The sequence below is a fragment of the Rhodnius prolixus genome, unplaced genomic scaffold, assembly GCF_049639745.1.
Source record: "Rhodnius prolixus isolate KJV_2025 unplaced genomic scaffold, Rpr scaffold_3, whole genome shotgun sequence".
NCBI classification, from domain to species: domain Eukaryota; kingdom Metazoa; phylum Arthropoda; class Insecta; order Hemiptera; family Reduviidae; genus Rhodnius; species Rhodnius prolixus.
In genome coordinates this window covers 47,067,248-47,094,138 of record NW_027411603.1, presented here as the reverse complement: position 1 = coordinate 47,094,138, position 26,891 = coordinate 47,067,248, and the positions used below count along the sequence as shown (strand labels likewise).

General features: G+C 33.8%; 2 protein-coding genes across 7 annotated transcripts in view; one reads left to right on the top strand and one right to left on the bottom strand.

Annotated features, from left to right (window-relative positions):
* Nucleotides 1-1,753: 1,753 nt before the first annotated feature.
* LOC141453209 (homeobox protein unc-42) overlaps nt 1,754-26,891 on the bottom strand; it is a 30,392-nt gene continuing 5,254 nt past the window's right edge. Inside the window, exons 2-6 of one of the 2 annotated variants that reach the window (XM_074126124.1) lie at nt 15,370-15,503; nt 14,069-14,176; nt 7,054-7,230; nt 5,791-5,890; nt 1,754-4,271 (exon numbers count right to left, since the gene is read on the bottom strand). In XM_074126124.1, the coding sequence (XP_073982225.1) occupies nt 4,150-4,271; nt 5,791-5,890; nt 7,054-7,230; nt 14,069-14,176; nt 15,370-15,503 (641 nt within the window). In that variant the 3' untranslated portion in view covers nt 1,754-4,149. The remainder of the gene's footprint in view (nt 4,272-5,790; nt 5,891-7,053; nt 7,231-14,068; nt 14,177-15,369; nt 15,504-26,891) is intronic. The other variant, XM_074126125.1, reaches the window with a different exon arrangement.
* LOC141453210 (multiple coagulation factor deficiency protein 2 homolog) overlaps nt 19,391-26,891 on the top strand; it is a 66,943-nt gene continuing 59,442 nt past the window's right edge. For 4 of the 5 annotated variants that reach the window (XM_074126126.1, XM_074126130.1, XM_074126127.1 and 1 more), the window contains exons 1-2: nt 19,391-19,517; nt 24,278-24,412. The gene's annotated coding sequence lies outside the window, so the exon portion shown is untranslated. The remainder of the gene's footprint in view (nt 19,518-24,277; nt 24,413-26,891) is intronic. The other variant, XM_074126129.1, reaches the window with a different exon arrangement.

Genomic DNA, 26,891 nt, shown 5'->3' with positions numbered 1-26,891 from the left:
TAAGATCAATTTCTGGCAAGAATATCAAACACTGGTACAAATAAATAAGATAATGCTAGTCAATCTAGCCATGATTTTCCATATTTTCTCTTTTTTCTGAACTTGTCTCTCCAAAACTAGCCAATCTAATCTGTATGATCCAACCCCGGAAAGAATATTGAACTCTGGAACTTAAAAATAAGGAACCACTAGTTAAACTAGCCAAGAATTTCCATATTTTTTTCCTTTTTTCTAAACTTCTTCTTTCAATACTAGCCGACCTAATGAGTATGATCCAAACCTGGAATGGAATTCAAACTCTGTAAGTTAAAGACAAGTAATTTATTAAAATATTACGGGAGATTTTTCATTTTTTCCTCTTTTCTGAACTTCTATTTCCAAAAAAGACCACTTTATTTGTTTGATCAACCCATGGAATGGAAATCTAACTCTGACACTTGAGAGAAAAATGAGAAATGTTTGGTAAATTTGGCTGAGATTTTTCATATTTCCTTTTTTTCTGAAGTTGTCCTTCCAAAACTAGCTGCTCTAAACTGCATGTTCAACTTCTGGCATGAAAATCGAACTCTACCATAGAAAAATAAGGAATTTATTTGAATACTATCCAAGATTTTTTTTTTTAAATTTCTACTTCCACGAAAAGCCGACTTTAGGTGTACAATCAATTCCTGGCATGAAAATTAGACATTGTAAGTTAAAAATAAGAAATTTCCTGCAAAACTAGCAAGGGTTTTCTATTTGTAGCCTTTTTTATGAACTACTTCTTAACCTAGCCGACCTAACGTGTATGATCAACCCCTAGCATGAAAATCTAAACCTGGTAGCTAAAAACAAGTAATTTCTAGCAAAACTGGCCCAGATTTTCCATTATCTCCCTTTTTTTTTTTGAAGTTGTACTTCCAAAACAAGCCGACCGAATGTGTATATTGTACCCCTGGCATGAACATAAAACTCTGCCACTTAAAAATAAGGAATTTACCAACCAAGATTTTCCATTTTTTCTTTTATTTTCTAAATTTTCAATTTCTAAGGTACTTTTAGCGGCCTAATGGGTACAACCCTTGTAAAGGGAATTCTTTTAACACTGGCAAGATTTCTTTTTTTGTACCATTTTTCTAAATTTGTATATCCAAAACTACATAATGGCATAATACATGGATTGATAGTTTGGGGGCCGGAGAGAAGAGCAGAAATGACCACCCTTGAAAGCCGGACCAGAAAACCGCTTTGATCTTGTCTGAACAGTAGGAGCCCAGCTCTATTGCAGCTGTGGGGCTACACTCTCAATATCTGCTCATCAGAATTTGTACAGTTTTTTCCAAGTGGTATTTTCTCTTCGAATAGAATCTCACAGAAGCATCTCTCCGCAACAATTTTTCTTTCCTGGTCAGCTGTCCATCAGTATACATGTGAAGTCGACCGTCAGTAGGAATCGAGTGCAACAGAAAGGTGATGTCCTCTTTTCTTTAAATTTTTTTTTTTTGTTTTGCTTACAAAAAATGACAGTTTTGAAGGAAAGCATTGATAGTTTCTTGGGAAAACAAATCACGTCCATACCAGTCGTTGCATTGGTCCATGCAACTCCATACTTTCTTTGTAAAATATCCATCTTTGAAAGGAAAGTGCCAAATAATATTAATTTTAATACAGAAGCTTAATTTACATCTGAATGCTTCAAAATATATCAGTGTTAGATCTGATAGTGTTATTTATTCGGTACAGATTACAGATAGAAAAAAATTATACCACAATATTCAAATTTTATTATATATTTTATTATTTACAACACAGTACATAATCACAAAACAGTTTGTGGTTTCTCTTTTCTTTTTTTTAATCTTTTTTGTTTTTGTAAATCAACATAGACAAGCAATCGATATGAGATAGTACAAGTATATTTATATTTATACGCATATGACTTTTATTTATATATTTTCAGTTAAAGGTAATCCTATATATTTTTTTATTTATAGAAACTACTTGTAGAAGAGAAACTTTAGATACAACCTCTATAAGACATCCAGTAGAATTATTTATTATTATTATTTTTTTTGTAAACGTAAATTTCTCTTAAAATTTATTAAATAATTTACAAGAAAAAATTGATACCACCTTTTTTTCTTTTATATATTTTATAGTAGAAATGTAATTTTGTATACACAATATTAATTAATTACTTGGCGATAAACCATTTTAATTTATTTTTTTTAGTTGAGGAACTTTTTCTTTCTTTTTTTTAATTCTCCTTTTTATTATAACACATTTTTTAAATTTGTTTCCAGTTTTTTAAAAATTATTTTTCATTATCATACAATATTTATAGTAAATATATATAAATTCTGATTTTTATGAATACTTTTGTTGTATTTATTATTTGTTATGTCTGGAAACAAAATGAATATAGAATAAAAGAATCCCATAAATTTTACAACTGCAAATAATTTTTTTTTTCTAATAATGTCTCTATTTAATTCTCGAAAATAAAATTTGGCTCGTTTGGGGGGGGGAGGATAACAAAAAATGTCATAGTTATTAAAATTGATTTCGGCATCATGTACCTATTTAATGTTTAGTCCATATTGTTCAATCTTGGATTCATTGTTGATCCTAACCTGATGCTAATTCCAATGAGCGGAATTTCGAGACTTTAAATTTGAGAGACCAAGACCATTTAAAGGCTGTCGAAAAAGTAAGAATATAAAACGTAGTAAATCAAATAAAATTAATTATTTATTAAACATTAGATAACATTAGTTAATAGTTAAGAGAAATTAATCAATCGTACAATTAAGTCCAGTTTAGATAAAAAAAAGAACAAAGCTATTTTTCCATTTACATTAAATATTTATACTGAGCTGAAATATCGTAATAAAACTAAATCCAGGCTGAAAGACTTCTTAAGTGTTAATAAATACTTCAGCTTTATTAAAAAGCATCCTCTTAAATTAAGAAGATAAATTCAAATCGAGAACATTTTCAACCTCAGCATCTTAGCAATACTAAAATTTATGTTTTTAGAACGATTATTAAAAAGCTTAAAAAAAAAGAAGTGTACATGATCCGTGAGAATTAAAAAAAACTAGTTATTTGCAGCAACGCACCTCTAAAACGCTGCTACTCTCCAAAATACATTATTATAATTATTTATTTATTTTAATAATAAAAAGGCCTAACAGTCAAGTTTACAGTTAGCATCCTTAAAAGCTGAAAATAATTAAAAAGTACAAATTTTTTATTTAGTAAATTAACACCAGTGGAAGATAAATAAGGTTTTGGTTATACAGAAATGCTGCTATACTGAATTGATTTTTTCAATGTCTCAACTAGAAACGATTTTTCCTTGTATTACTCGAACATACTGTAAATCTATCACCTTTATTTGAAGCAATTCTTTGGGGAAAAATTCTTTTGTAAAGGTTCTACAGGAAGAGAGAGTCACAGAATCCCTTCCTAACAGCAATTTCAGTATATATTTTTCTAGATTACACCAATTACAAGAAAATAATTTTAATTCATGGTCATGATTATAAGTACATGTTCTCGTTTTTATTCAATTCACTGTTAAGTTAGTTTTCCGGATTAAATAATTTTTAAATGCAAAACAGTATTATTTCCAATTTGTACCAGCAATAACAATGAATGTTATTTAAAAGCATTTTAAAATCTGAATTTTAGAAATATTTATGTACACTTAACAAGTTTCAGCACTATCAGTTTTCCTTCTTTGAAAAGGTACAAGTGATTGCCTAAATCAATTAACTGAAGTAAATTAATAAGTAACATACATAAAATCACATGGAAAATAAATATCTCAAAAAGTGATACATGAAAAATTCAGAATAATAAACTTAACTAATTCGTTGTTAATGATAAAATGTTTATTTATTATCTGTTATACTAGTTTTTCTTTCATGGCTGTTAAAAAAATCAAACTTTTTTTTTAATTTACACTTCTGATAGATTTTTAAAAACATTTTAAAACAGGTTATTTTTTTTAAATAATTAATTTCTTTAAACATGGTCTTGTATTTGTTTTTTAAGTCCTTGGCGGTCTGCTGCATATGTACAAGTGGTCATTCGAGAACGTAGTTTGCAGATTTGCCGCTAGATATCATCGGATGCCAGCTGAAGCTGTGCAACCAGGTCGGACTATGTTTGGTATTGAAGCATTGGTGCAGCCAAATTGGGATGATGCGAACTATTCATCCTTAAGGCTGATAAACTTTTATTATACCATTCATCATCTGTCGACATGCCTGCACAAAGCATAACTGTGTAAAATAGTAAATATATGTTAAAAAAATAATATTTACATAATATAGTTTGAGTAAAATATTATGTAAGTTTTATTTATTTATAAAGTAAATTTCAAGGGATTTGATAGATTTAATTCTCTTTTATTACTGGTAAGAGGAAGCGTTGCATTAAATATCACATGTTCTATATTAAGTGGAGGAGCACACTTTTTGAAATTTCTTAATTCTTAATGAATGAAACTTTATAAAGGGTTATCTGAAATGTACATTCTAGGGAAAAAAATCCAAGAAAGCTGTACAAAAAAAATTAGAGAAAATAAAAAAAATCTGAGAAATATCGACATTATTCTGTCAGAAACAGGCAGACGGACGCACACATTACCACTATACTGTGGTATGAGTAACACTGGCGCAAGTTGATTGCCAAAGATAGGGAAGCGCTGAGGTTTGTGCCCAAGTAGGAGGTGGAGGATAGATACCCTTCTTCTTCTTCTTCTTCTACGTCTTCTGCTGCTTACTGTATATAAGACCGATGCTAGCGGCAAGGGCGGCAGATATTGAGTTGTGAACCTAGTTAACTCACAGCTAACCATGTTATAGGACCAGGAGATTGGTTCATCCACAACCCTTCCTCTCTTCACCGCCTGTACGCAGTCACTGCCGGAGCCTCTAAATATATATGTATAGATAGCTTTATTCGCTTGGCTCGCCCGTTCGTTCTTGTTTGCTTTCTCATTCGTTCTATACCTCCCACCCGCTTCTTCTACTTAGAGCAATTTCTCATGTTCATAGTTCTGTTTCTACCACAGTAAACCAGCCTTTCTCACTGACGCAGCATCTTGGCTTCATTTCCTTTATCTTGCTCACCCACTCCTTCTTCTTATCTAAACATCATCTCAAGGATGAGTCTTGTAATTTCCCTTGCTAAGACCTTTACATCTAAAGTGTAGAAGGATGATAAGGCACCCGAGTGCTTGGTGCTCCCAGGTGGGTGAGAAAAAAGGGAGGAGCAAAGCTTATTTAACCAATCCGTGAACTTAATATTAACATATCTAAATAATCTAGTATCTAATTTGGGTAAATAATAAATTTCCTAAAATAAGTAAAACTAAGTTAAACAGATAATATTTCGCCTAAAAAATCTCTCACTTTTTTCTTAAAATAGTTTTAATGTTGAGATAAATCTAAGTCGCCAAAATTAACTTCATACTTTTTTTTTCTCTTCTACTGATAAGAGAAGGTACTGTTGTGATTGTGCTGATTTTCCATTTTGTGATTTCACCAGAAATATTCTTTTTGATGCCTTTTGAGTACGAAAAAGGCGTTTTGATAAAAGTCATAAATATTACAGAATTTTTATTCTAACGATTTTCGATAGATAAGTCGTCAAACATGTTTATTTAAAGCTGTCATTATTAATAAATATAATAAAACTCATGTTAATTAAAAACAGATTCCGCCAGCAAGAAAATGCTTCTTTTTTGCTTTATTAAAATTATGTTTATTAAAAATTAATTATTTAATTTGAACTTACCCATAGGATCTTGTCTCATGCCCGAAACTGAGCTCATATTTGAGGCAGTGTGGCTCATTGAAAATGGTTGCGTCATTGAAGGGTAACTGGCACTTGTCATCTGGAAACATCAATAAATATTCAAATTGAAAACATTATCATATAAAGTTGATTCAAAGTGCTGTAAGGAATGCATCACAATACGTTGCTCATGTGGATGAAGGGCGCTTAATAATTGCCATGCATTGTAAGGAACTTAAAAGAGAGTTTGTGATAGTTTGGTTATAGATGGAGAAAAGACCGAATATACTGCCAAGGAATATATAAATTAACCGGTTAGTTTTGTAATTTCTCTTCTTCTACTTCTACTCGGTGACCCGGAAAATATCCTCTGAGTGCCAGTGGGAATACCTCAAATAATAATTTATTTTTTTTGCGTTTATTTATGCTACAATCACCGCGTTAGCGCTATAAGTAACAGTGTTAACCGAGTAACAAATGATAAGTAACGAGTGGAGAAGTTAACCCAGTGGTAACACTCCCAAATATTAGATAATTAGTCATTCTCTTCACTGGAGAAGAGATCACGAGGCCACTGTCTCTTTTAAGACGTCTTGTCGGGTTGTCAGAAAGAGTTCTAGAAGAAAGATGTTGAGCTAGAGGGTTTATATGAGATTGCAGGCTGAAGTGGAGTTTTCTGTATCGTGTTTTAGAAACTTCGGTGATAAAAGGAATGTTAAGGTCAGAGTGTATAGTCCAGGTTGGAGACATAAAATGGAGCGTGTACAATAGTTCGAAGTATTTTATTGTAGATTGAAGAGATTGAATCCTTTGGAGATTGGAGCTTTTGGTTGAATCCCACAGTTCTATTCCATACGCCCAGATGGGTTTCAAAATAGAAGTATAAATAAGTTTTTTGTTGTCCAGAGAGAGTTTTGATCTATCGTCTAAGAGTTTTTTAAGAAGTTGCGTCTGTTTAGTTCTGTTCTTTTAATTCTAGTGTGGGGAATAATAATAATAATATATAAGGGGAGGGATTAGCTATGTGGTTAGCGTACTGGATTCCCACGCGGAGATCCCCGGTTCGAATCCAGCTGCTAACCCTTAAATTTTCTCTTCCTAGGAGCTTCTTACAGCTCACTGTCGGGTGATGGACAGTGTTGTCTGTAACGAGAGAACACTGTCCGGAGGCCGGCAGTGCACTGAAAAAAGCTCCGAGCGCTAATAACCTCAGCTGTTGATGCGCTAAAAAAAAAAAAAATATATATATATATATATATTTACTTGTGGATATCTGTTCATGGTGTTTGGATGATGATAAGGCTGATATCCTCGGGTCGCACTCGGATAAATGTTCCTCATCATTGCTCCGTTACACGTAGGTAAAACGGAAGGTGCTAACGCCTTTTGCAATTGTTTCTCTTGTTTTCTATATTTCGCTCGCCTATTTTGAAACCATACCTATAAACAAAATAGAAAAATGTGCTATTAATAAGGGACTTTTATTTTAAAAGTGAGAATTAATCAGCGCCTACAAAAAAAAGAAAAAAAAACCAAGGAATTTTGTGAAAATTCGATTAAGGGCACTTTGGAGGAAGTGGATGATTTGACTTCCTTATATAGTACAATCAACGTAATATAATGCCTTTAGTTTATTATTGGAAGTTGGAAGAAAATGCCTTAAACAGGAAATTTACTCATGTAAAGGCTACTTTTTTCACTTTTTTGGTATTTTCTTGGACTTGGCCGCTATGATTTCTTTTATCTCCCCCACACTTTAAAGATAAAGATACATATGTTATGAATAGAGCCATAAATTTTATTTAAACATTTTTTCCGAAAAATTTCGATTAAGAGCAGTTCTAAGAGTATTTGGTAGACTGTTCTCATTTCAGTGTTGTGTACGGTTTTAGAAAGGATGAAATGTTAGTATTAAATTCAGAGTTTGAAGGAAATGTTTAAGATGGAGCCATAAAAATGTAAGAATAAAAATATAATCTCTGGTGTTAAGTATTTTGTTTATAAAATAATAAACTGTCTAATTAAAATGATATAACAACCAACAAGGAGTCCTTTATTTAATTTGAAAAATAAAAAACAAAAAAAGAAAGGCAAAAGATACTGAGCCAGTAAGAAAGAAAAGAGAAGAACGGAAACACGGATGAGAGTTTTCTTTTGCTAGAAAAGTCGGAAGTACAAGTGACGAAGGAAGAAAGAGAAAAACAAGTATCTTCTAAGTTTTCAGAAGTTAAGGCCAGAGATGAAGCTTTCTTGGTGTGCTGCAGGAACACAAGAGAAGATACTGACTGGGAACGGGGTGGTTAAGATGGTGAAAAGATAAGGGTCTTCTTGAGACGTAGAGAAAGTTGTCTGGAACGAAATAGGAACAGGGGAAGAGATGTAGAACTTTAGGTGGTGAAGGTTTTTGGCTTGCGAGACTCTAGTAGTAGCTGCTCCTAATTGGAGCATTAAAGTCTGGAGCAACACTTTTAAGAGCTTTACCTTCTCCTGTTCGTCTTACCGTCTTGTTCCCTCTACAACGCCCCCCCCTCACACCCTTTTCCACAAATAGCAGGAAGAGAAAGAGCGCGGTGAACAGTGACGGCTCAGCAAGAGGTAGTGGGGAGATGAAAGTTTAATGAATCCCTCGTACTTCGAGCTTCCCAGTCCAGCCAACACCCCCCTGGAATCAAAACTGGGACCACATTTACAATATTTATATTAACTATCTCTGTCTCCACCTACCTATCTTACTTTTATTTCGTTTTAATTAGGATTTCATCCTCGTCTTTTCTGCAAGTAACTTTATTAATCTTTCCTACTTAAGTAGCATTACAGTCATAAATAAATTGTCAAACAAAACAAAAAAATCTGGATTCTTGAAGTTTTTGTTTGATAGATGATTTTCCCTTTTAAACTCTTCCTACACAAAAAAAGTTTCCTTAAAAATATATAATTTTTACACTTCCTCTTTATTCTAGAGGAAGAAAAAACTTTGATTATAAGGTACTTAACAGTAAGCTTTTAGTTAGAATTGTACTACCAAAATTACCGTGGAAGTTAATAGAATTTTTAAGTTTTTTAAATGGTTTCTGTCAAAAAACGCTGCAATGAGTTTCTTTAAACTGAGGGTTCTAATTGGAAACACCTAAATCTAAAACATTGTTACAGTAAAAGTGATAGAAGGGCACTTTTGGATGATGAGTGAGAGAGCAATCTGGCATGTCTCAGGACAGCATACTGGGACCCATCATACACAGTCTACACTGCGGCGGACATCCCCTACCCATCCCCAAACTCTATTCACAACTACGCCGATGATACCGCCATTTTATCTTCTTATCTTGATCCTACTTACGACTCACAACAACATTGTTCAAGAACACCTTGAGCTCGGCGTCAAAAATAGAAAATTAAATTCATCACTGCTACACCACAGTCTTACTCCTACTTCCACACAAGTTCTGAGCAATTCCTTGGATTTAAATCAACTCTGTCAATACACAACGAACTCTTACAATACAAAGCAATACTTTCGACCAACACGGTTTTATGGAGTAGAATTGTGGGGCACCGCCAAATCTTCCTACATCCGCTTGAGAGTCCGCAGAATTGTAAACCTACCTAACTATCCAATCGTACTCTCCATCATGATTACAATTTTGCAAAGCAACTGAACCCATTCGTTCAACCTTTATCCATCTTGATAACACTCTGCGAAGTTTAAAATGACGTTGGCTCCACGATCTATTCGCCTCCTGCAACCTAGAGAGTAACAGCACTGGCTAATTCTGTTTTTCGGATTTGGAGACATTAGAACGAGTGTTTAGAATTCAATTACATTGAATACACATTAATTTCAAATAGAGAAACGAAAAGTTTTATTCAATAACTATTATTTTATGAACCATATTTGCCATTTATGATGATTTGCAGGGATGATGGCGTGGTTGCAGAAGAGATGATTTTGATGAAACCTTGTTTGTTGGGGTAGACAAATAAAGGGGTCTAGTATATGTACACGAGATGATAGACAACAATTCGCTAGTGCACAACAGAATGACGTACAGAGAGAGATTGATGGAAGGGGAAATGACTGACGACAAAGCGAGGAAAGATTTGTACATGAATTTTGTGTGTGTGTGTGTGTGTTGGGTAAAGTGAGAGAATGGGACAATATTATGTGTTAAAGAAGAAGAGAAATAAAGATAGGGAGTTTAGTTGCGAAGGGAAGCGGGAAGTACGGTAAAAAGAAGAGAAAGGGCGATATTCAGAGCGAAAGGGAAGATAAGCTAATGTGGTTAGGGCTACATTTGATGGTGCATCCCCTCCTCTGAGCAACATGGCGAATATAAAGCCACGCCCACTACGTCAAATACAAGACCAACCAATCGCCAGCTTTGTTATACACCACACTCTGCTGCTGTTGCTCTAGCAAATATAACGTTCTACTCACTCACACATTGGAGTGAGCGTTGTAGAAAAGCGTTGTGCGTGCGTCTGTCTAGACGAAAACGTAGTGTAACTCTGTCCCGAGCGTGGGTCCCTGACGGCTGTAGAATGTTTAGGGGAGGCAGAAGAGAGTTTGGGTTTTTGGTATATTTCAAATTACTAAGGGAAATGTGGATAACAGGGTGGAACGTTAGAGAGATGGAATAGTAGACATTGTAGGATGGGAACCCAGAACGAGAGAGAGAGAGAGAGAGAACTGGTTTTCCACTACCAACCGCTTTGTCCTTCATGCTCCTCCAGCGTGGTGGGTTTCAAAACCCTCATACTACAACTTAAACCCAGCGCGCAGCCCGAGGGCTTTCCCTTCACTTGCTCATACTCCCATCTCTCATTCCAGCTCATGAACTGGGTTTAGTATAGCTTGTCATTGGCCGGTTTATTAAAAGAGGGCTACCAGCCGCCCGACGCCACCGCCCGTTGCCCCCAGGGCGGCTATCATGACGGTCATTACCATAGTCAGACCACATTTCAATTACAAATATCTCTCTTTGGGCCAAAGAGTAGGAGTGCGGATAGATAGGATCCCAACTAGGGAGAGGTAGAGAGGACCAGATGAGAGACGTATCTCATCACAAAATTGCTATAACACAACAGAAGAGATATAGGATGTGCTTGTATTGATGATGATACCTAATGGGTTTCCATTATTGGCCTTTAAAAAATCAAGTCTTCCTCAGATATGAAACTGTTTAAAAAAAAAAAATCTTTGACAACCTTAAAACTTTATTGACAAACTAAAACCAAAAATAGTTAAGCTTCAATTTTTTGTTTGTCTGTACTCTTTTTTTTCAGTTAATAATGAGTACAAATAACTAGCGTTGAAACTAATGACTTATCATTTCTATTTTCCATTTAAATATAAAACAATTTTTCTATTTTTTTTTAACAATCTGCTGATATTAAAGACTTTTAAATTCCCTTACTTCAAGTAAGCGAAGTATTGCAATCATTTCAGTGAAATCTACGGTTTTACGTATAGATTTTTAATATTAATGATTTAGAACCTTGAGTTTACCCCGGTAAGAGAGAGTCATGTGAGTGTACTCACAATATTATTATTCTCATTGCTTGTAGAAGCCCAATTATTTGTATAACCTTTTTAAATGTGAACCAATTTCATTTTATTAATTAAATAAATGAAAATAATTACGTATATGCCGATTAAAACATTTATTTAGAAAATTTCTTGATTTATTATTATTTTTAATTTGAGCAGTTATTTGGGCATCCCTCTAAGGGCAATGATGGTCCCATTTGTTACGACTAAGCAACGGATTTTTATGTATTTAAAAATGCCAAATATTTAATTAAAATATGCATTTATTTTCGTCAATTATGTGGAAAATATGTGATTTTCTTAAAATATTTTCTGGAATATTTAAGTAAAATGGACATTTGTTTTTTATGAAAATGGAATTTTGAAAACTTCACTCTTCGAAATTGTTTGCAACCACATGAAATTTCAAATGTTGGAACGTAAAGTGACGACGATCTGGGTGTAAGATGGACTTGTAACGACTAAAAGATCGTTCAACATCTACAGATGTTATAGCTGCCTTGCTGAAAGAAGTTATCTCGTTGGTTGTAAAGGGTACACGATGTTCTGAGGTGACTTCTGTTCCACTGATAATATCAGAAATCTGGCAGATGGTCTCCCACCCTTTGTTCTTGCTCAGTACTTCTACCAGTTTTGATCTGATCAGATCTCCCTTACTCCCAGGTATCCCTTCCACCTTTTCGATGACTTTTTTTAACGTTGGACACGTTTTCTGTCAGTTGAACATTTTGGGACTCAAGTTGGGTAATGGCTTGTGCAAGAAATACGCAATTGTCAGAAAAGAATACACTAAGTGACCGTACGAAATGAATTGGACACTTCAACGAACGAGCTGAAAGAACAGACAACGTCAGACAACTTCAAAGAACTAACAAGTGCCCGTCACTGTTTAGCAGCATTCTATGTAAATTACAATAACCATTGTACCCACTGTGACTCACAGCCCTACAGTCTGTGGTTCACAGTTCCTGTCAACCACCTCCCAATTATGAAAATATGCCCAAAATGAAAAATATGTACATATTTTGATTAAATATGTAGAAATATTTATTTATTTTAATCAAATATGTATAAATATGCGATAACATCCAAATATGTGGAAATATGTGAAATAAAAGTAGACTCAAACGGCTTAAAAAGTGTCAGTATGAATACTTCTAGTTGAAAAACGTCTGTAAATTGCCTAGAAAAAAATATGTAAATACATACGAATCCGTTCCCTAGTTACGACTGTCGCATGAAGCGAGGAGAAATTCTATGCTTCAAAGGAATGACGTGGTCGGAAGTGTATTATTATTCTCATTTACGAAGCAAGGAAAGTACAGTTATTTTGTCAAATTTTTCTTTTTTACGAGTTTGCCCCATTCATACGTATGAGATGTCTGGTTTTTTTTTGTTAACTTTATAACATCGACTGTACCTTCCGGTCTACTTCGTTCTTCTTGACCAACCAAGAAGTAATCTAGTTTCCTTTACTGACCGGAAGCAATCGATCTTCTGTTTTATTTAGTAGTTGGCAGAGTTTTTTTTTTTTACCACTCCCTAACCCTTGAACACCTCCTAGCCTAGCCAATCCTCTCTATTGGCCAGAGGCCTTCCTTTTGTATAAGAACCGTACAGAGAGGCAACTTGGGGACCAGCATCACCGAAGAAACTGACCGTCACTGAACAGAGAAACTCAATCAATTGATCCCCTCTTCCTGGCACTTCTACCACCAGTCCAACGTCCATTTCATTCTGCAGACCTTAACCTTTTTCCCTTCTCTGCAGTTCCCTCTTTTCTAATTCTTTTTACTCGATTTTTTTTTTTTTGTACTCTTTTACGATTCTATTTAAGACTTACTAAAAGCCACAGTAAAATATTCACGAGGATACCCTGTACAAGTTATTTCAATTGGTATAAGCGGATATTTGAAAGAAAAAAAAGAAAAACAGGAAATCAAACATTTAAAACTTCCTTTTTCTTTTGATTTACTTATAGCAGTGCAATGGAATTTCCGTACAGAATGCGACATTTTTTTTACAATAATAGAATTGTTTACTTTCGATTTCTACATAAACAAGAACCAGTTGCTTCTAAATAAATTAAATTTGAAAATTAACTGGAATAAAGGCAAATCATGGATATCTAACTAAAAGAAAGATCGCCACTTCCCCTTTTTAAGTGTGAGAAAGAGAAAAAAAATTAATCTCATATTGTACGATTTTCTAAATTATATTTAATTAAATTGTTTATTGTTAGTTGGCTGAAAACTACTCAACATTCGCTCGAAATAAAAGTAAAAATCCAACTTTGATTTTTGACTAAATGGCTTAATTTTAGTTGGTGTTAATTTTGTTTAGTAAAATGTTTTAAGGACCGTTTTGGGAGATTCAGAGGATACACTTTGTAAATGCACAACAGAACTAATCGAAAGAAATACCATTAGTACATCTTTGTCAACGAGTCGATGTTGGTACATTTTTGTAGCGGTTAGGAAGCATGAATGTGTAAGTACGAGATTCTCCGTTCGAATCCAGCGTATAGCAATTTTTTTATTTGTTTAAAAAAATATTAACAGTTAAGTCTGTGCTTCCATTCCCGTCCACAACACCTAATTGGTAGTTGGACATTAAGCCCCGCCAGAAGAAATAGGCGATAACTACTACTTCTAAAATAAATTAAACAAATGTAAATCATCAAACAAAAAACAAAACAATGCTATAATTAAATGGAAATTGACTGCTCACCTGTATTCTAGCTTCATTTAATTTAGTAGTTCTGGCTAACTCTTCTCGACAATAAATATCAGGGTAATGCGATTTGGCAAACGCGGCCTCTAATTCTGCTAACTGCTCCTGAAATATATATAAATATTATAGCGATGTAATGCGAGTAATATGTGAATAAATTAATATTTCCAATTTTTTTTATATAACATTTACATTAGATGTTTGTAAAGAGAAATCAGGCATTAAGGCTACTTTATTCTAGCCTAGAGCAACTGTAGAGGTCTTAGTAGCATTCAGAATGAAATCTTCAGTAAACTGTATTACTTTTCAAATTTGACAACTTAAGAAATCTATCTACATTTAGCAAAAGAAAAAAAAATACGACTGAACACTATCTTGGCTAATAAATAACAACCTGTTGGAGGTTTAAATATATTCTTTTTTAGGTTAATACTTTTACTGTTATGTACTCGTTACACGATTACAGAGTTATTATTAATAATAGTATTAGAGATGATAAAGAGGGCTAACTCCTCACTTAATAAATACACAGCGTCTCTACCTCTATAAAGCACGTCTAAATAAAAAGTCGAATGGAATGAACCTCATTCATAATAAAAATGGAGGAACCATTTCTGAAAATTTCGTTTTCGCCCAGTTTCAGTAAACAAACTATTTTAAAGTAAAAAAAAACAAAACGGGAACGAATAGAATATTTCAAATAAAGAACAAGAAAATTTAAATCAACAAACTGCCCAATATTTCTGAGGGAATTATGGACCTGCTTTTGGCTAATGAGATGGTCAATGTCCGGTTTAGTTATAGTGCTTTGCCTTTCTTCCTACTCCAGCTATTATTTTACACACTGTTTTCGGAGCCGTGACGCGTGCATCCCGCGTCATCGGAAGTAGTACCGTACATGGACGACGCAGCGCTTTGCGCCACCGTCCCTTATAGTGCTCCTCTCACTGACCACCAATAAAAGAGATGCCCCTTCCGGAAGTGCGGCGGGAGCCGAATAAATGTCCTCAGTGGGCCGCATGTGGCCCGCGGGCCGTAGTTTGGGGACTCCTGAATTAGACGGTCCAACGGCTTCTTTTTCACTCTCTTTCTCCACCAGTTAATAATATTTATCAAATAAACAGTCCCAGCAGAATCAATTCTCACTGGTTAACGCCCAATAATTGTGAAACTATCCAATATCATTTCCTCAAAAAAAATGAAAATATTTTTCTTTTCCAGGAAGTTGATTGCTTCTTAAAAAATTGATAATGCCGCACGGAAAGCTTTGAGTTTATCAAAAAGATAAAAATGACTACCTGTGTAAACGTGGTTCTATGCCTCCGTCGAGCGGGTGTCGGACAAGAGGCGGTGGTTGGCGTATGACCTGCGTGTTGAGGTCCAGGTGATACTACACTCTCTGTTTTCAGCTTTTTGAACGCTCCTTCACCGCCTAAAATAAATAAATAAATCATTAGTTTCATACAAAACTTATTGCTAAAACAATGGCCCCCCTCTTCTAGAAAAATTATTCTTATACTTCTTATACTAGTGCCTCGATCTTCCAGAATTCCAGATCTGGAGTTAACCCTTTATAGTGAACCAGAGCTAATGCAGAGCGTTTCAGGAAGGACTTATTTTGGAAGAAGCAGTTCCAATTTGAGCAAAGCAAACATAAGGCGCAGATTTTGAACAAATTTAAATTCATTAATATTATGATATGATCAATAAAAATATTAAGGTATATTTGATAGATAACATAATTCACTGGGACGTCTTGAGAACATCTTGGGTGGCTAGAAAATCTAACGAACGAGTACTGTGAAAAGCTAAGAAAACATAAAAGAAAAATTTTTTGTAAATAATAATAAAAAACAAACAAAAAACTGGCGAAATCACCACACCCTTCTTTTAGATGAAATAATACAGAATATTCAACATAAATTATACCTCCAAGTCAGAATAGCTTTTGCTGTAACGATGGGGGAAGCCTTGCAGCACACTTTGTAAGGAGATAATAAACGGAGATGGAGTTGTAATATTTAAGGGGTCTAAAACAGTTTTAAAATAATTAAACACCTAATTGAGATAACTGGAATTCCTCCGAAGGGATTTCACGAGGTCTGTGTTTCCCTTCAAGGGAGAAAGAAAAAATAGATACAAAATTTATTAATGATAATTCATTTAGGATTCAAATGCAATAATTTATGGTAACTTTAACGAATACACAAGGGCTTGTTTATCTTACAAAACACTAAGTTTCAAAATTTGATCTGTCCAAGGAAGAAAGGGCTTTCTCTAACTCCTTCCTCTTACAAGAGGCAAGAAAAGGTAAAAAAATCAATTTCCTTTCGTTCACCTTAAAGGAAAAGAAGGAAAAAGTAAAGGAACTAGGCATTGTGCAATTGCTGGAAAAGAATTACTTCAGTTCAGTTCGCTGGGCTGATTACTCTTCTTCCTACTTCAATACTTCCTAATTAAATATGAAATATTATCAGACGGATAAAAACACGTACGTTCCTTCCTACATGCACCATCAAACCTTTGAAATAAACTTTATTTAACAAGAACAACTATTTGCTAAGATATTGTTATTTACACAAAATGTTATGAAAACTCAACACACACTTTCTCTTAATGCTATTTTATAAAGCACTAATCTATTATGATTCCTTAAACGAATGAATATCTAATAGGTGTTTAAATTTGGGGAAAATCCCAAAAAACATTGGCTAATGAATGGAGACTTCACTGGATAGGTTTTTGTTTTTTTCACGAGATGCCTCCTCGGAGTAAAAAGTATGTTTTCCTAAATAGCCCTGGCTTGAGGGAACATTAAGTGTTGTACCACAGGTGTTGAAGCAGAAAAGTTTGTTCCCTAGAACCTTCTAACTTTTAGTTTTGAGTTCTGTCTTTGAAATTTTAGGAGAGGGTGTTGCGGGAAGAGCAGCTTATGAATTTAGAGCCTAAACATAACTAAATAACGAAGTTTAATATTAATAATTTTTTACTCTCATTTATTTGCCATTTACATCTGTAAATTAATAATAATAAGAAATATGAGAAAGGATTAATTAATAATGACCTATCTATTTGCGAGGATAGCTCCATTATATATAACCAAAAAAGAAACCAAATTGGCGGACCAGTGGGTTTGGATGATCGCAGAGAGTGTTTAGAATCTTCTCACACATAGAAGAGAACATTAACAAATGTTATTGGGTTTTAGTTCTTTTAGGTCTTTTTATTAAAAAGACTGGATTTGGCGGGTATAAGAACAGAAGTAAAAATTGTTTTTTGAGTCTTGTCTTCTTCGTAGATCCATAGGGCTTCTTCAATAGTCGTTAAATTAATCCTAATGCGTACGTGGTCAGCAGTCGGAACAATTCAGATGGAAAGGATGTAGCGAAAAGTAAAAGTTATTTATTGACTTTTTATTTGCCATTTTTTGAAACAACTTTACCTAGGCAGCTCACTTAGTTTTGTTGAACTGGATTCCAAATCAGAATAAAATTTAAGCAGCTACTGCTGCCTTTCTAATTTAGAATCACAACTGTATTAATATATTTGCCAAAACACAAATCAAATGTATTTTTCCAAAAGAGTAACAAATAATAATTACTTTTATTTTTTACTTTATTAATAATGCTACTTAAAATTTTTATTCATTGTTCTTTTCTTTTGCTTTTTGTGTAAACTTTCTTGCCAACAATGTTAGCAAGGGTTTTACTAATTAATATATAAACAACTATCAAAACAAATAACTACAAAACCAAAATAGAGATTATTTGAATTAAAACATTAAACGGTTATACAGTATTAACGAGATATATGCTTTCTGAATAATTAATAACTGAGTTGAATGACAAGAGATATTAATAATGTACGTGCTGGTGAGGTTTAGAATATCTAATCAGAGTTAACTAGTACATTTAGATTAGGGAATCTATTAATAAACTTCTGTATTTAAGCAGCAACACCTTGGAAGGAGATGGCAAAGGGATTTTGTGCATATCGTCAAATAAAGGGCGTAACTATGTCAACTAGGCATTGGATTGGGCTCGGGTAAGACTATGCGATCAACAGTGAAAAGGGCCTAAGTCCAGTGAATGCCTCATATAACCCACATTAAAGTTTGGGCATATCTTTTATTCTACTATGTGTTTTAAGTGGGGCAACGATATTGATATTGTATGCAGGTAAACAACATGGTTCGCCCAGACAAAAGAGAAAGGAAGTGATGAAAAGGGTCACTAGGATCAGCGCAGAAAGATGAATGGAGGTTGAGAGATGTCCTAAGTTAAATTGTAATCACCACGCGCCTAAACATGTAAATTGGGGCCACCCTTTAGCTCTACAGGGCCTTTCACACTGGCTGCTCGCACCTTGTAATCAACTTTTCATTAGCATTTCCTAACGGCCTTCACCTTCATTCATTACTTCTTACAACTACTGCTTCTTTTTTGTAACTTATTCCTACCTTTGTTTCCTTTCCATAAAACTACTTAAGAACAGGTTAAAACTGATAGATTGTTGATAAATTTAAAAATATCTTATGAGAACACTCAAGATTTTATTTTCCCATATTTTTAAGTTCTAACTTATACACAATTTCCAACGTTGTGTTTTTGTTAATTTGTGTGTGCGCGCAGATAATTAATCTGCACAACATAAAGAACATTCTACCGCCAATTAAGGACACAAGGCTTGTGCTAAACTGTTAATCTATCAATAATTGGGAGGTGTGAGAAGGCAACAACAGAACCCTCTACTAGTTTAGAACTCTAGATAGATGAAAAATTACGGACAAATGAATTGCACAGTTTCGACTAGTGGGTTAAGTTTGGCTTGAAAAACTTGAAAAAAAGTCCTTCGTTTCCTTAGTTAAGTAGCTCGGCTAAGCAATGAGAACAGAATGAAGAATTATAACTCGTCCAGTTAAAATTAAGTTAAATTTTTGTAAATGGTAATAGAATGTTACAAGTTTTCTTCATTTTAGAAAGAAGAAAATCTACTCACTGCATATTAACTCGAAAAGACTGTTATTACAACTTCCATCAGATCAGCTTTTGTACAATAAGTTTACAAAATTGTATAAAATATTATGACTATTCTACACTTAATTTAAAGATAACACATTTTTAAACCATTTTTGAAGTTATTTATAAAGCTTAGTAAGTATACTTTATTTTTAATAATTTTATTGATAAAAATAAAACACATTCACACATTCTACGGTTTGTTGCAATGGAAATGGTGATGTAATAGCAGCAATGGTTCCATGATATTTAGTGAGCTATTCAATAATATATTGTTACCTTATAGTAAATAACCTACCCTATTTAAGATAAGGAATTAGGAACTGTTGCGCGCTGATGCTTCGTTAATAAGGCTTTAATGATCAGTTTTTAAAGTGTTCTAAATTTTGGGAAATTTAAACCATTCGAGATTTTACATTTAATTTTATGTAAGTAACAAATTTTAATAAGTTGCTACCTTTAAATAATAAATATTTCCAACAATTCATTGAATAACTTTTTGACTCCCAAACTATTCGGAAAATTTGGGTTTTATGACAGAATTATTTGAAAATAAACAATGATAAATCATTTTTAAAAGAAAAATAGTTATTTATAGAGTAAGTAGTTAAATATTTATTCATTGGTATCAATTTTCTTTTCATTTCTTAGGGTTGATGCAAAAATTTTGGCTATCAATTAAAGGATTTTTTCGCCGGATTGGATTAGGTTTACTGGTATTTCAAAGTATATCAAGTCATACTCATTTGTGCGATTGTTTGTGTATCTATCTATATATGTACATGCCCTGAAGAATAGAATTTCAGGTACACCTGAACTTTCACTTTTTCTCTTATTATCTTTGAGTTAAATAAGGTAATCCTCAGTCGCAGAGGCTTTTTTTTTATACATTTTTGTTAAATGTGGGAGGGGTAGATCCTCTTTTTCGGTGAACAACCCATTAGTTGTTTGACTAGAACTGAAGAGGCCCTTTGTGGACTGGTTACCTATCACAATCTTCAATGAAGATCGAGAACAATTTGATCCGCATTAAATCTAGTGAAACCAATCACAGATTAGCCACCGTGTTGGAAGTTGTATGGCACCTATTTAAAAAAAACCCAGGAGATTTGTAGTGTTGAAACCCTCACTGAGGATGAAAGAATCGACTTTATATGATTTATAAAGTCAAGTTGACTAAAGATGTTCATCAAACTTAATTCAAGCGGATTTCATTGAAGAGAGAGGAGAAGATCAGAGTAGACCGTTACAGTATATGGTAACGTTTACGCCTCGTAATATTTAACATATTAAATGTCTAACCAAAGTTCCATATTAGAAAAATGTTAGTCTACAAGAAGCAGCTTTTTTCGAGTTTTCTGTAATCTTTGCTGGCAGTTGCTGTCAGTATGATTTAATCTTGGATATAACTTATATTAGGGCAATGTCCTAGGATTGAAAAGAAGTTTCTAAAAAATTAAGTATTGCCAAAACTACGGTAAGAAGAAGTCGTGTGATATTTACACTAGATTTTTGTTCAGAACTAATTTAATAGATACAGGTAGAGGAAAAAAAAACTTAACTTTTGATTAAAGACTTTTTGAATAATATGTGGGTTAGGAAAGTTGTATATCAAATACTTTAATCGCTATAACAAGTTTATTTTTTAACCTTCCGACTGGTTTAGGATTTCCGTCCATTCTCAGAGGGTGATGCATCAGTTTTTTGAAGAGAATGGTGCTACACTTTTTTGTATAGGATATTAACCCCTACTTCTCGCCACACTCGTTCTCTATACAACCGTAAATATTTAAAAACTCTACTTCACTTGCCTGTGATCATTATTTGATCAATTTATAGGTATTGCGCTTTTAAGTAATTTTTTTTTAATTACTGTAAACTAATATGAAAAATAAACTCTAATTTATAATTTAATAAAGTAAAAACTAAATATTGAGAAAATATTATAAAATGGACATTGTAGAGTTTGGTGATAACATGGATTCCCTTCCAAAGTCAATAACTGGCCTTTATTGTAGCAGAAAGCTACTCTATACACAGTGTCCATTCGCTCGCTAAAAGGTTTTTGTCCTATATATACTATATTTCACATCCACCAGCTCTCTAACATCGCTGACCCATACCTGTCCCTTGGTAGTTTTACAAATAAAATCTTTGTTCTTTTTTTTTGCATTAGTTGATTTTACGTTAAAAAGTTTTTCTCTACAAGGTAAAATGTGTACCGTTAACAGTTGTTTTTTAATATTTTTTTGTTTTTGTTTTAATTTGAGTTTATGTGTTCAGTAATTCTTTAATAGTTTTGTTTTATTAAAAAACATCAAAAACTGATCTGAAAACACACGATTTTCTCATAACTGCAGTAGTTTACGTTTTGTGCAGTTGTTAGAACCTCCCTTAGAAACCCGTTTCAATAAACAAAATAGTTTTCTGGTAAATTTTTTTTAATTAAAAGAGGCGGAGCTGCAAGAATGTAGACTGCGTAATAACAAGACTTTCGGGAAATGTTTGAATTCATTAAACAAAAATCACAAGTAAAACAAAAAAATACTCAAAATCAAACTCGCAAAATTGCCAATACCGGTTTGCTAATTTTGTTTTTCTTTAACACCCCATCAGTATTACAATATCTTTCTGCCTTATCCAGTTCTTTATATATGTAAAAAAAAAAGATGTTATTAAAGTAGTCGGCAATCAAACTGCTGTCACTGCTTATTCGGAGGTTTCAGCTAAAAATGGTGTGCTTTCTAGTGGATTTTACCTGGCAAATTCTTCTAAGATCTGTGACTGTATTACCGTTTACAAATTTTGTCTAAAAGCTGATGTTGTATGGTCACATGGTAGCATCTAAACTAAACACCAAATTTGAACGTTCTATATTTCGTTTTTGGGATATAGTGTACGCATAAAGGTAAAAATGCCTACCAATATTTGTATATGCTCAAAATTTAAGTTTCTGGTGTAAACTCAAAATTAGAAATTACTAAATTTCTTTCTTAGAGCCCCTCAAAATTAAAAAGTTTAAGGAAATTTTAGAAGACATCAAAAGATGTCAAATTTTCAAAATTAAAATAAATGTATTAAGGTGCCCTGAACTCGCAAAAAAGGTTCTTCTGCTAATGATGTGTGTGTCTGACAGAGAGAAGAGAATAGTTCTAAGATTTGAAGAGCGTTCCAATTAGTAACTCATGTTTGAAACTGTTTTAGGGCTAATAATAAGTTTTCAGCTAAAACCAATTTTATCTTAAAATTCGATTATATTAATGAGATTTTTCATTTTTTCACGAAACTTGGTGTATAAATGTATCATTTTTATTCATGACTTTTTCTCAGACTTTTTTTATTTTCTAGAAAACGGGGTATTGAAAACTTTTAATTTTTATTCTATTTTTTTTTGTTTGTTTGTTTGTTTGTTGGCTTCCTGTCTGTGCAGATTAGCCAGGGATGTACTAATGTATTATTTAATGGGATGTGTTATGATGAGTACTATTGTTATTTTTGTTTTAGTTGCTGTTATGTTTTATGTTTTAATTTTTATGTTCAAAGTTTGATTTTGTTTTTGGTAATGAATTGGAAAATAGCCAGATACGTTTCGAATATTGGTTCTGTGAGGATGGCATGCAGGTTGGCAGGAAGTGGACATTTCGCTTTGATGACTGCATTCCACAGTTTGTCCCTATCATCCTGGTGACTATTGCAATCAAGGATCAGGTGGTTGGCGTCTCTAATTGTATCAGAAGGGCAAGAGCAAATTGGAGGGACTGAAATTCCTATACGGCTGAGATGGTGGGGCGAGAAGTTATGGTTGAAGCGCAGTCGTATCAAAGTAGTAATGAACTTTCTACCTTCTGCGAAGTCAGAGTACCACGGTTTTTTAGGTATTGTCGGCTGCAGTGAAGTGTAAAATTTACCTTTGGCATATTTTGATTTTTCGTAATCTATAGACCATGCCCTGTAGTAGGAACGTTTAGAGAAGTTCTTTATATCTGAAGGTAACAGTTTCTCGAGCTTGAGATTCTCCAGGCGTATTGCCTCTTTTGTCTTAGAGTCTGCAATTTCATTGCCAGTTATCCCTGAGTGGCCCCTAATCCATATCAATCGAACTGTCTTTCCGCTAAGACCCGCTCTCTTCAGGAGGTGGACAGTTTCGAGCACCGTGAAATCGGCTTTATGCCCAGGGCATTTAAGCTTGTTGAGCACACTCTTGCTATCAGAAAGTATGACAACTGTTTGTGCCTCTGTCGAGGCCACTAGATTTGCGCATTTATTGATGGCAATGAGTTCAGCCGAAAAAACTGAGGCATGGCGGTGTAACTTATATAGTCTACTGAGGTTGGTTTGCGGGTCATACACTGAACATCCCACCCCTTCAGGGGATTTAGACCCATCAGTGTAGAGGAAGTACGCACTTGGGAACCTGGCATTTAGTTTTGCCGATAAGTATTCATTATTTGCCGATTCAGGGAGACTTTTATCGTACTGGTAGAAGGTAGTTATGACACATTCTGGAGCTCCCAGTGTACACTCAAGGTCAAAAGAAAATGTTGGGAGATGGGTACTCCGGTGTAGGGACAGCATGAATTGCGACAGAGACCAGAACTGATGTACAAGAATTGGTGTACTTTTTTTTATACCAATAACTTTCAGTGAGGATTCGGGGAGCTAGTCTGCTTATTTTCTGAAAGACGGGTTGATTCAACAAGGGCAGCGATGTAGCGCGAGGCTAGTAGGTTCCTTCTTATTTTCAAAGGAGGTTCCTTCGTCTCCGTTAGTAAGGCGTTAATGGGGGTTGAGTTGAGAGCGCCCAGGCATGTACGAAGGGCTTTGTGTTGGATGCGGTCAATCTTTTGGAGATGTGTAGGAGCGGAATCCCCATAGAGAAAGCAGCCGTAATCAATCCTGGAGCGAATTAGCTGACGGTATATCATCAAGGATATTTTTATATCTGCTCCATACATTTTATGATTCATAAATCTCAAAATATTCAGACTCTGTTCACACTTAGCTATGAGATATTCTATGTGAGTCCTCCAGAGGAGTTTCCCATCCAAATACATTCCCAAAGTTTTCATCACTGGTTCTATTTTAAACTGTAAATAAACTTTTTCAATTTCATAACTTTTATTTAAACTTGGGTTGATGATTAATATGCAATCACATGTACCTACAACCTATTTTAAATATTTTCCAGAAAATGTAAATTTAAGTGAATTTTGGAATGCTGGGAATCGATAATGCACTCAAATGTTTTGAATCCATTGAAGAGAATCATTTCAACTCTCACCATTAAGAATTTATTTGAATGAGACTCAACATTTGTCGTTAAGTAAGTAAAGTAATCGCCAACTTTTTTAGGCATGACTTAACTCAATTAAGTTTGGCATCGTAAACAGTTGAGAAGTGAATTTGTCATTTCTAAGAGCAATATCTGGAATGAGAGAATGTCGTGCGGGTATTCATGATAGATTTTCCCTATTTGGTAACTGTAATGCTATTTACTGGCTGTTGGTGACGTAATTTATTTATTTTTATTCTATTTTCTAATATCAATAAAAAAAATAAATAAAAAAGGCGATCTCCCAATAATAACATTATTTTAACTCAATAAGTTTCAACTCAATTGTCTGCGCTCTATAGAGCACCAATTACCCCCTCGGAGTATCTGAATGGGTACCCCAGTCAACTGCACACTCTGCTTGTGGAAACCAGGACCAGGGTTTCCCCTCTTCTTCCTCCTGACAGCGTGGCAAAATTTTATTATAGCTGTTTACGTTCGTTAGGAAATTATATCGGTTTACAGCCGCCCAGGTAGCAGCACCAGCACTTTATCGCTTTAGCACAATTTTCCTATTATATTTTCAGTTTTTTTTTTGTGTTTTTTCATTATTGTATAGCTTGCAAATATTTTCTTAGCAAAACATTTTTAATTAAGAAGGATTCTTCTCTTTAATTCGTAGGTATTACTCGAACATTTTTTTCTAGGTTGTATTATGTAGAATGTTGATTATAGAGAGTGGTTACATGACCACTGCGACCTGAAAATCTATTGTAGCTTCCTAGAGTATCATTGTTCGTGCATTGGAATGTGAGTATTAAATGTAAGTTAAGTTTGCCTGTGGGTTTGTAGTTTGCTGTTCTTTTGTTGTGACTGTTTTGGGTGTCAATGTAAGAGCATACAGGGATGCCATGTACCCTGAAGAAGTGGCTAGCCCACTTCCCCAAAAGGTATACAGAGTATATGATTAGAACATAAGGCAGTTCGTGTTCTTAAAGGCACTATAACCGAAATAGGCTTATTGTGCTGACTTTATTTATTAGAAGAAACTCTACATTCCTCTTTTTGTCCACAGGATTTTCCCATCAGTTGCTTTGGCACAATATTTCCTCTGCTTTGAAAGAGTTTCCATTTTACTGCTTTGCAGTCAGTCAGGATATAAGAGAGAACGCTTCCTCTCCTTCTGTTACTTGGGGAGCTGATTCCATCATTCATAGGACACCATCGCTATAAGTCATTATGTTATGTCGCAAGATGGCCTTAAGTATCTATACGCCGTCTAACATTTTCTTTCGTATTAACTGCTCAATGTTTGTAAAAACAGTTTACTTCATTAATATAGCCAAAGATGAAATAAACCATTTCAATCAGGATTTTAATTTTGCTTTAAAAATATCTGAGAGTATCATACCAGTTTTCTACTAAATGTTTGTAGTAACGAGATTTAAAAAAAAAAAGTTCATTAAATCATAAACTGTAGTGTTGTACAATAGACACACCAGAAAAAGGATAAAGAAAGATGGTGTTTTGAATTTGTACTTAATTATGCTAAAAAAAGTTTGACACAAATCACACGGAGTAATTAAACTATGAAAGTACAAAAATAAAGATAAGTGTTAATGGATCTACAATAAAGAAAAATTAAGTTAAAAAGAGGAAAAACTTAATAAAAACAATGAAAATAAAATAAAAGCCTTATTAATTGAAGAAAGAAAATACTGGTAAAAGAAATGACCAGATTCAAACAAAATAGAAAAATTCAACGGTAAAAAAAGAAAATGTCGAATTCAAAACAGGAAATTACTAAGCAGATTAAAGGAGAAAGTAAAGTTACATTGATTCCCTTTGAATTTCGTCATTTCCGGTACAATACGAATGACAGGAAATCATATTCGTGCATCTATTTAAAAACAGCAGCATTAACATATTTAACCTTTTCAGTAAATTGCGAACATAAATTTTATTGGCTGGAAATAACGCTTTTTTTCTTAAATTAAATTCATGTAATGATGTAAAAGTTTTCGCAGACTTTGAATTCTCCAATTGTTTGCGGGTAAGATAAGGAGTGACTGTAATAAAACCAAAACAGTGTTATAGAAAATTTATTGCAACTTCAGGAACCTTTAAAAACTGAGTTTAAAGGCGGGTTATGAAAATTGGGAGGAAATTTGTAGTTGCCAATATGGAAAAATAACGCGAAAATTCTTGAGGTTCGCACTTCTTGTCTACCAATTAATTTTAAAATCTTAATTTCTAATAACATGTTTATTTCCCACTAATATTAGCCATACTGATAGCCTTTAAAAGTACTCTGTACCCAGAAAATACCCGTTATATGGAATCTGAAAAATCAGGAGCGTCCCTAGGCTTGGAAAAGTGCGGCAGTCACACCGGGCTCCGAGTTTAAATTCCCGAGGTTAGAAGACATTTTATATAATAGTAGAAACCATTTCTTGTCAAGGGCAAGCTGAATGTTTTTCATTAGCCATTATATGTATAATTTTGTCCCAAGGGCTCTTCTTGAAGCACC